This window comes from Brassica oleracea, chromosome C4, assembly GCF_000695525.1.
Source record: "Brassica oleracea var. oleracea cultivar TO1000 chromosome C4, BOL, whole genome shotgun sequence".
NCBI lineage: Eukaryota > Viridiplantae > Streptophyta > Magnoliopsida > Brassicales > Brassicaceae > Brassica > Brassica oleracea.
In genome coordinates this window covers 41,474,087-41,485,400 of record NC_027751.1, presented here as the reverse complement: position 1 = coordinate 41,485,400, position 11,314 = coordinate 41,474,087, and the positions used below count along the sequence as shown (strand labels likewise).

Sequence of the window (11,314 nt, the reverse complement as noted above, 5' to 3'; positions counted from 1 at the left end):
AACCGTCTTCGCCTCCCATCGTTTCTGGAACCACCGTGTATTAGAACACCTTTGTCGACAAACCAATGTTACCGACAAAATTCACTATTCACGAATTACTGTTTATGTGAATAGTAACTCCGCAAAAAATTTGACCGATCACCGTAACTCAAGCTCTGATACCAGTTGTTAGGAAATGCGCGGTCAAATTTTGCGGAAAACCAAATTTATGGGAGCGGGAAACACACACAAAATTGTTAACGGAGTTCGGCCAATGTTGCCTACGTCTCCGGACCTGCTATAGATCTTTTATTATCAACCCGGAAAATTTTTACAAGCTCTCAACTCACACTCGATCCCAAACACACTCAAGAAATTACACTTAATTTCTTATAGAGAAAGATTTTCTCACAAGAAAGATATTTTTTTTTCTATCTTGCACTTTCTCTTCTTCTCTTCTCTTGTTCTCTCACACTTTGTCTTGGGATGAAGAGCAACAACAAGATACATCATGTATTTATAGGAATGGCCCGAGAGTTTGGTGAGAAGTAGCTGTTGACAAAATTGCCAAACCATTTTTTTTTACTTTGTTTTCACCATGTCTACATTTCACCAACCATCATTTTCCACATGTTCTTTGACTAACACAAAACAATTTCGACGAGCAGCTGTTGATCGGGAAAAGCGGTTTCGGAGATGTTTACAAAGGCATTCTTCCAGATGAAAGCAAAGTGGCAATCAAGAGAGGCAAAACCGGTTCCGGACAAGGCATGCTTGAGTTTCAAAGAGAGATTCAAGTCTTGTCGAGAATATGGCACAGGCATCTCGTTTCTCTAACGGGCTACTGCGATGAAAACTCGGAGATGATCCTTGTCTACGAGTTTATCGAAAAAGGTACGCTTCAGGAGCATCTATACGGCTCGGATTTGCCTTCGCTGTCGTGGAAACAGAGGCTGGAGATTTGCATCGGAGCAGCCAGAGGATTGCATTATCTCCACAGCGGCTCGGAAGAAGCAATCATTCACAGAGATGTTAAGTCCACAAACATATTACTAGACGAGAACACTGTTGCCAAAGTTGTTGACTTCGGGATCTCGAAACTCGTGGTTCGCAATCAAGAACCGATCAGTATCAGTACCAACATCAAAGGAACGTACGTTTACCTCGATCCTGAGTATATGTACACACACATCTTGACGGAGAAATCAGATGTGTACTCGTTCGGAGTTGTTCTCCTCGAGGTTTTGTGCGCGAGACCGGCTCTCGATAGGCACCTTCCTGCTGAGCAACAGAACTTAGCAGACTGGGCCATGTCGTGCAAATCCAACGGGGTAGTTGATAAGATTGTAGACCAAAGATTGGTAGGTCAAATCGAGCCGAAGATTTTGAGGAAATTCATGGAAGTCGCGGAGAAATGTCTCAAGGATAATGGAGACGAGAGGCCGAGCATAGCGAATGTGAGCTGGGAACTGGAATACATCATGCGGCTTCAGATGATGACGATTCTTGAAGATAGTGTTGCGTGCTGTGGAGGGGATGGTTCCTTGGTGATTCCAAGGCTGATGGTGAGTGATTCGTTTAGCTGCAACTCGATTGTACAGGAGGATCAAGTGAAGAAATATGGAAGTACAAATTCATCTCATTCTCAGACTCGAGTTTTGTCCCAAGTTATAGAGGGGATGGTTCCTCCTTAGATGTGTTTGAAACAAAAATCTTCATGTGTCCAAAACTGAAAATATCTAAAAGTATATTTATTTATAATCATAACTTTAAATTATTCTATTTTTATTAAAAAAATTATTTTGTAAAAAAAAATAACGATTTTCATGCAAAACATAAACAACATGACGGAGACGACCGTTTTCGTAAGTGATGCAGTACTGAATGGGGAATGGAAGATAAGTAGAATAAGTAGGCTCCATGGTGAATTGTGTAGGAGTATCTTAGCAGAGGAACCACCGGATGTAGGGGACGGAGACGACCGTTTTCTATGGCGCCAGAAGCAAGATATTTACTCCAGCTCCTTCTCCTGTAAGAACACGTGGGAACAGCTTCTGACTTCGGAAAAATAAGACGTCATGGTCGCGGGTTGTATGGTTTTTTCAAGGGGTGCCCCATTTTTCTTTTATCACTTGGCTTGCGGTGTTGGACCGTCTCTCCACTGGAGTCAGAATGAGAATGTGGAATGTTGAACACTCGTGTGTCTTCTGTGGCGAAAAAGATGAAACTAGAGACCATCTATACTTGGCGTGTCTTTATACATATACAGTATGGATGCGCATCGTTGGAAGAGTCCTAGGCAACGGTACAACGTCGGACTGGAGTGATACTATGACTTGCTTGCAGAGTAATACCTTCTCAGGAATGGATTATGTGCTGATCCGATTGGCTTTCCAAGTGACAGTGTATCTAATCTGGAGGGAGAGAAACGCTCGTCGGAATCGAACTAGTTGGATGGGAACAGAGCAGATGAGTGGAATGATTGACAGAACCATATGTTACCGTATTCTAGCGCTCAAATATGGCGCTGCGCACAAGTTTGTAGGTCTCTTACAACGATGGCTAGAGATATATGACTGAATTGGTCAGTGCTGATTGTGATCTCTTTCTGATCTTCTATACTCTGCTGCTATACAGTCTTTAAGTTCACCATTTGTAAATGACCTTCATTCTTATAATAAATTTGATATTTTATCCAAAAAAAAAAAAAAATTGCATTTTTCTAGATTTTATACTAAAACCATAAGACCGAAAATAAAATCATAAAATAAAATTTCCACTAAAACTAAAAAATTATATTTTTTTGTTAAGACTGAAAAAAACTATATCTTTTTAACAGACCTGTAAAACCCGCAAATTTACATTTAGAATGGGAGATCAAAAAAATAATAAGTTAAAAAACCATTGTACGGTCTCCTTTAACAGAATGAGGGTTCCAAGTTCCAACACTAACCACTGGCCATCAGGCAACTTAAACTTGGGCCATAAAGATTTCATTCACAGACATTTTGAGAGCGGCAAACAATTCTAAAAGCAATGGTTGATCGGAAAAGGCGGTTTTGGATATGTTTAAGCAAATTGGCTATCAAGAGAGACAAGACTCGTTGAGGACAAGGGATTTTGGAGTTCCAGACAGAGATTCAAATCTTGCCAAGAATCTAGCACATGCATCTTCCTTCTCTAATAAATGGTTAAACAGAGATTGGTAATTTGCATTGGAGCAGCAAGAGGATTACATTATAGAGATGATGTTGCTTTGTAGTGTAATGGATTTGTTGGCAAACATTTTCCCAAATATAATTGAAAAGTGAATTGCAATAGTAAAAGATTATCCAACCAAAAAAAGCATCATTTCAAGTCAAAACAGAAAACAAACATCCCGCAAAAATTTGTCAATCAGAGAGAGAGAGAGAGAGACAGTTTTAAGTACTACTCCGAAAAAAGCTTCTCACAAGTGATCATTAATGGAAAGTGAAGCCAACATATCACTCGGGCTTCCACTCTTGCCTTCACTCCCCTGCGCTGGCTGATTCACGTTTCTCAACACATCCAATGCCTCTGAAACTTTAGCATTTAGAGCCTCTGGTGACTCTATCAGATGCAAAACTTCTGTCTGGTCCATCTCCAGAAGCATACCCGTCACTTTGGCAGCGTTCTCGTGCTCTATCTTGTTCACTAATGGGTACAGAGTCTCACCCAAAATCTACACAACATACACTGTAAGTGAACTTACTCGATTTAAAAGACTAGATTTTGAGAGACAGACTTACTGTTCTTTGCTGAGCAGGTGAGGCCTGAGCAAGGGAAGAAGCCAATGCACCGGCGGGCATAGGCTGACCAAGAGGCATTCCATTAATGTCATAAGGAAATGGAACCATTCCTCCCGCCATTGGACCGTCTGGCATGTTTCTACCACGAGGGTAACGGTATCCACGTCCTCCCCCTGCCATCATCTACAAGAGAGAAGCAAAGTAAAAGCTTATAGAAATCATCTTGTGCCATGTTTTTTTTTTATAACTAACCTGTGGCTGCATAAACGGCATTGGTTGCTGAGGCTGATGGCGCATGGGTCCATCTCCTGACCGTCTTCCACCTGGTCGTGGCCCTTGCTGACCAGGCTGCATCATCGGGCCAAAATAGCCTGGCCTCATTCCAGGAACCATCTGAGGCTGATATCCGAATCCAGCCTATCACAGATTTGAAGTACATCAGCCAATGAACCACATCTGAGCTTAGTTAAGTGATTTACCTGGTGAGGGATCATTTGTGGAGGTCCTTGACCGTAAAAAAACTGCTGTCCTGGAGCACCACCTGCGAACATTGGCATACGAGGACCCATACCGGGGATAAAGGCAGGTCTCATCTGAGAAAACTGTGCCTGAAACAACACCATTAAAAGAGACTCATGATTGATGCATCAAACCAAAGTAACTGAGGATGATAGCTTGTTGTGAAGTTATTACCTGCAGCTTAGCCCTTCTTTCTTCCTTCCTTTGTGCAAGAGCAACATACAACGGTTTGCCACTAACCATTTTACCATTCATTTCATTCAGCTGCAAAAAAAAAAAAACCCAAAAAGCATATACATGAAGAGAGAAAACAGTTTATAATCTCCCAACACAAGATAAGTTATCTTACCACTCTAGAAGCTTCACTGGCAGCTGAGAAAGCAACAAACCCTGATCCTTTGCTAGCACCACTAGGGTCTCGCATAACCTGTCAGAGATGCAAAAACTTGAATCTCCGAACCTCTCATGGTTAGACTGTACACGCAAAGCAAGCAACACTGACCTTGCAGGAAGTAATTGTACCAAACTCAGCAAACAACTCACGCAACTTCTCATCCGTCACAGTATCATCAAGATTCTTAACATACAGATTCAACCCATCGAAACTGTTTCCCGTCTCCCTCGCGCCTTGTTCATACCTCCTGCTCAACTCAAGCTCCCTCTCAGACTTCTTCTGAGCTTTACCTACATACCACTCCTTATCATCAAACTTCTTCCCGTTAAGCCCCTCAACAGCGCGAGCCGCGTCTTCAGCGTTCTCGAAGTTAACAAACCCAAAACACCTCGACCTCCCATCTCCGTCCCTCATCACCACAGCGCTCGAGATACCACCGTACTGACCAAAAGTACTCTTCAGCTCATCGTCAGTAGTATTTTCCGAGAGATTCTTCACGTAGACGTTAGTGAACTTCATCTTATCAGCAGCAGACTCTCTCTCCTCCTTCTTGAGAAACGGTCCAACGAATATCTGCTTATCGTTGAGAATCTTCCCGTTCAGCTTCTCAATAGCGCTTTTAGCTGAGTCCTCACTCTCAAACTGCACAAAGCCGTATCCTTTGGACTGACCCATGTGATCAGTAGCGACCTTACAGGACACAATGCTCCCACACCCTGAAAACGTCTCGTGGAGTGTCTTGTTGTCAACTGACTTGTCAAGATTCTTGATGAACAAGTTGCCGATCCCACTTCTACGAGCAGCAGAGTCACGAGAAGAGTAAGTAACCCTAATCATCTTCCCGTTGAGACTAGTGTAGTTCAACTTTTTCAGTGCCTTCTCCGCTGTCATTACAAGACACAACAACAAGAAACTCAGACAATACCCATGAATTAGATTGTCCAAAAAACATCGCAAAAATCAGATTTTTAGCAAAATGCGGAATCTTATATATCAAAAAGGTTGAAACTTTAAGACACATAACAAGTTATTCCGCAGTACCCATCGCTCAGATTGTTCCAAAACATCGAAAAATCAGATCTTTTAGCATAATGTGGAATGTTGTTATTATAAATCAAACAAAGGGGGAAACTTTAGGGCACAAAACCATCGTCGATGTTGCTGTAGTTGACGTAGCCGTATCCAAGAGAAGTGTTGGTGGCGGTGTCGCGGCACACGCGAACGGACACGACTTGGCAGACCTCGGTGAAATAGTCGTAGAGCTGAGAATCGGTCACGTTGAAATCCAGATCTCCCACGTAGAGCGAACACATGGCGCCGAGATTCACTCCGTCGGAAGCCACCGTGCCGTCTGTAACCGGAGGAGGAGGAGAGGATGACGAAGGAGCCTGAGCTTGAACCTCTGCCATTTTGTGGTTTTTTTGTCTTTTTTTAAGGATAAATTAGGAGGAAGAGGAAGGCGGAGAGATTGTGGGCAGCACGGCGAGAGCGCAGCGGAGAGTGATGGAGGAAAGTTGAGTTTATATATATACTCTTGTCTCTTTCTCACGACATTGTGAAACGATGATGCCTTTGTTCGAAAACCCTAGACAAGGTTATTAATTAAATAAAAGCATTTTTTTCTTTTTATTTTTCAACGGTTCAGATACCTTCGAAGAAGAATCCGCTTTATTTTGAGCCGTTCGATCATAACTCGGCTGTAGATTATAAAATAACTAAAAGAAATGGTCTAGTTTTATTCTCAGCCGTCCGATTATTTTTAAGGGTCCCACCATATCTCACGTGATCTTCTCGTGACTGTCTCTCTTCAGGGAGAAATATTACAATGCTTGCTCCGCCGTTGCCGATTTCTGACGAATGATTCTCCGGTATGGTCCTCGCAAGAGCTGGCTTTGTCTACTCAATATTGAATTCGGGTCTAGCTTTACCCATTGGGGAATTTTTTGGATTATGCGGGTTTTTTTTTTTTACAGCAAAAAGAAAAATCCTTGTTCTACCTCTTCAGAAATCTAAACTGGTGTTGCCACACCAACATAATACATAGCAGTATGGGAATTTCAAACACCTCGTACAAATTTGTCCACCGTAATATTTTTTTGTTTTTGAAATATGTTGGATTGAGAGCTAAGAGAAACTGTTGAATTTCTTTTAGATGAGAACGCGAAGACTCACCATTTTTACCAGTTTAGAACAGTCTATTATAGATTTACCTCCAATAACTATAGGATAGTCATACATTCTATAGCCCAAAATAAAAAATCGAGAGTATAGGCTGTTCTGGAGTATAGAATGGATATGGCTTTGTATGTACTTCTTCTATGTTCAGGTTATTTGTTCCTGCTTTTGGTTTTTGAAACAGGTGTATGACTGACATTGACTCATGTGACTTCTTGTTTGAAAGTTCAAGGTTAGTTGGAGGAAATGTTTTTTTTTTTTGTTTACTTGGTTGAGCTTGTTTCAGATTACTAACTTGTTTGATATGGATTCAATTTGTGCTTTAAAAGGCCGACACCTAGGCTTGAAGCGAGATCAGGTTGAGCATCCATCGTCTAGCAGACTAGCATAGATGAGGTAGCCCAGTTCACAATCGCTCAATGATGCCTCAGGCCTCAACACCGCTTTGTAGCTAAGTTTCTATACCAACTTTATTGCTTATCAAACAAAAAAAGATACATCCTCTGTTTGTCGTTTTAGAACTGTGCATATAGATAAAGAAATCATTAATTTTTTATATTTTCTAAATAAAAACATTATTAATTATTTATCTAATCACAAATCAACTAATAATAAATTTTATATAGAAAACCGAAAACGTCATATAATTTGGAACATAAAAATTTCTCTAAAGCGACTTATATTAAAAAACAGAGGGAGTATTAATATTTACTCATTTTATTTTAATTACACATTAGTAGTCCATAAGTTTAAAAAAGATCTATGTTTTAGAAAAAAATTCATTTCAAAAAAATACATTTTTTTATATTTTCAATGCATAAATTAATTGTAAACTTTAAAAAAACATAATTGTGTACTAAAATTATATTGGTTAAAAGTTGTGCGGAATTCTTAATTACAGAAATTAATGCATTAATAATTAAAATCTGATATGTTTATTTAATATTCCATCTGTTTCATAAAAAATGTCACTTTGACATTTTTCACAAAGATTAATAAAATGATTGAAATGCATTAAATGTCTTATTAATTACACATATTCAACCAATAGTATTTGAGATAAATGAAATTATTTATAAAATCAATGCATTTGTAATTAATTTTAAGCTGAAAGTTGCATTGGAATTCTAAAATGACACTTTTTTGTAATAAGAAAAAAAATGCTAAAATGACACTTAATACGAAACAGAGGGAATAAGCGTGAAAATCTTGAAACATACATGTTTCTGAAACAGAGGGGGTGTAAGCTAAAAAAAACTATTGACATAAAGCATTGTCTCTTGCGTCTTGCCTCTCCATACTCAAATGTTCTTCTATTCTCTATTTTTTTTTTGTGGAAGCTGATGCTTACGATGATGAGATGAATTTTAGAGTTTTAGACAGTTGGACTTTGCTTTAATTTTTAAACTATGTGATTTTTTTGTGCCTATGCACACGGATATAAATATTTACAAAATAAAATATTATAAAATTATTAATATTCTAATTTATTTTAAATATTTTTTAATTTATATTTTATTTTAAATAATATTATACTATTTTAATTAAACATGTAATCTGAATCTATAATGTTTAGTCGATTTGGCTATTACTTTAATATATTGAATTGTATTTAATTTTTCAAGTTTAAACATATTTTTTAATGCTGAAACAGAATAAAATTTTGACTAATTTTGATTTTTTTTTCCTTAAAAATATTTTTGACTTTTGATTTTGGGCATAAAAATTTTGATTTTTTATATAACTCATTTGATGGGTTATATTTAGTTACACATATTTCATAAAATGAAAGCACAATTACTTTTAATTCTAATTAAACTAAATTTGATTAGTTTTATTTATTTAATTTGTTCAGTTCTTCATCTATGTGTAGATACTTTCTTAAATTCTTTTATATCATTTGAGATTTGTGGATTTGTACAAATAGTAGAAAAAACTGAGATGACGATAAGTACGAAGTTTTATAAAAGAATATTACCATAAATTTTTGAAAATTCATGAACATATATCAATATTTACAAAATAATTATTATTTTATTTATAAATTCTAAGTAACTTTATACTTTAGATGTATAAAATATAAATATTAAACAATATTCTAAATAATCTTAACCATAAATACTTACATTGGTTTTTATATATTCTTATTATAGGTGTATTATGTTCTATAAATATATAAAATTTTAGAAAATAAAACTAAAAATAAGAATATTAAGCCTTAAAGAATTTTTAGTGGTAAATTATGCTTGATTAAAGTTCGTAGATTTTTTATACATGTGATTTGATAAAACATTATACATAAAATGTAAATAAAAATTAAAAATTTAACCAAAACATTTATGCAAAAGTTAATAAACATCTCAACACTAGAAATTATAAAATATTTTTAGTTCATCAATGATATTTTAGTGTACTTTATTTAATTTCCTTTTAATAATCTGAGAAAATAGACTGATATAAATAATTTTTTTATTAAATTTAGGATATAAATTTTGTTTGTTGATATTATGTTTTAAAGAATGGGTTATTTTTTTAACATCAAAAATATTTTTTGTGAACTCCTTTTATAAAAATATAAAATATATTTTCTTTCCTTATTTGTAAATATAAGTTTCGCTTTATTATATGAATATTTCCTTTTTATTATATATGTTATGTGGAAAATATTAAAAAGGAAAATAAATTTTAAAAAACAATTGGCATAAATTATTAAATAGTTTTTGCCTAAAAACCCTTCATCAAGTTAAGCCGGCCCCGGGTCTTGTGAAAAAGAGTATCCGCGATCTCACACTCTCCTGTCAAGTAAACCTTGTTAACGCTGATAAATCATGTTCATTAAAATCTGCTCAATAACAACAATGTCAAACAAAGTATTAATGCATTTTGTGAGGGCATGTAAACTTTTGGAAGCTTCCAATAACTTAATTAGGAGAGGCGTTGAGCGTTTGCTTTACTAAAGATCGTGTAAGTGCACTTCTCTCTGTCTCTTTGCAGAATCGGAATCAGCTACTATTTTGTTGATGGGTTAGGTTATCAGATGCTTTGATTCTCATCTAACCAAAACTTTTGATTAATACAAAAATAAAAAAGCTTTCCTCTTTCTTTGGTTTGTTTATCCACCGACGTATGTACTCTCTTTTACGGTACTTCTTGATCTGGTGCAAGTGTAACCAAACTCTCTTTACGCCCCTTATAGCTGCTGAACTTTGTCCGTATGATATTAGTTAAGCTAATTTTTTTTTTTTGAACTTCAGTTAAGCTAATTTTGAGCTACCATTTGCATTAATCTTTTTTATTGTTTTGTAACAGCGAATATAAAAGAACAGTATTATTAAATAACATAAATATTTTAGATGAATACATTTCTAGAAAATAATATTCTAGAAAATAATTATTAAAACAGTTTTTTTAATAAATCAATGAAGTTTTGTATTTTCTAATTTATATTCAAGACATCAAAATAAATAACCTAAATAATCTATGAAAAAGGGAAAAAATGATGAATGTTACTTATAAATACGAAAGGTAAAACAAATTTTGAAAATTGTAAAAGTTTTGGACCTTACACTCATAATCTTGACTAGACCGGAATCAGTTTTTAGAAATTTTAATTTAAAAATAACATTTCATAACAAAGAAATTATGAATTCAAAACTTCTTGCACTGCAATTTACACCACCAAACACTTTGATAACAAAGTGGTATTTCATTCATCGCTATTTATATTTCCTTTTTTTCAACTTCGTTTGGTTAATAAGAGGTAAAATGAACGAGAAAGAAAGTAATTGCAACGTCATAGACTCATCATGAGGCATATGAAACTACATATTTCAATTTTGGAGTCAAGAAACCAAAAAAACACCGAAATTTCACTTTTAGTAATTACTTCCCTAATTCTAATTCTTCTTTCTTTTTTTCTTTTGAACTTGTGGGATCACACAGAACATGTCTGGAAAAAAGTGTCTTGTGTTTGTGGTCACAAGACTTGTGTCAAATCTTTAGTTTCACACAACACCCGTTGTATAAACCGTTCCTCGCGTTGCACGTTTTAGAATTTGCCAAATGGTTACGAAAAAGAAACAAATATCAACAGAAGAATCTTGCCGACTACCTCTGCCCCAATAAAATAAAAATAAAACAGAGTATGCAAATAAACTGAGAAGCTGTAATTTGCTCTTGACATTATCCTCAAAACACATCAAATCACTTTTAGTGGTTACGATAATTTGAGAGCTTTAGTTGTTAGGACAGTGACAGAGTTGCACCAACCTCCACAATTGTATTCTTTCAAATCTTACTTTCTTTCCAACACATAGATTTCTCATCCCCAACCGCAGATCAAATATTATTCTCCCCTATTGAGATATTTTTGAATCATTTGCTTTATGATGGGGTAACAGAAAAACTGACTCAATAATACTGAAAACTATTACATGAGTTATGTTGATTTTTTTTAAAATACTCTTTATTGGTAATT

General features: G+C 35.8%; 1 protein-coding gene and 1 pseudogene across 1 annotated transcript; one reads left to right on the top strand and one right to left on the bottom strand.

Annotated features, from left to right (window-relative positions):
• The window catches only part of LOC106340618, a 7,060-nt pseudogene extending 5,369 nt beyond the window's left edge, over positions 1-1,691 (top strand).
• Positions 1,692-3,274: 1,583 nt separating this feature from the next.
• LOC106342434 (polyadenylate-binding protein 4) lies at positions 3,275-6,071 on the bottom strand. Its single transcript, XM_013781364.1, has 8 exons — positions 5,810-6,071; positions 4,771-5,546; positions 4,618-4,695; positions 4,443-4,532; positions 4,229-4,357; positions 4,002-4,166; positions 3,750-3,932; positions 3,275-3,682 (listed from the first exon to the last, which is right to left on the bottom strand). Exons 1-8 carry the CDS (start codon positions 6,069-6,071, stop codon positions 3,428-3,430), a joined length of 1,938 nt encoding a protein of 645 aa, XP_013636818.1. The 3' UTR covers positions 3,275-3,427.
• Positions 6,072-11,314: the final 5,243 nt, after the last annotated feature.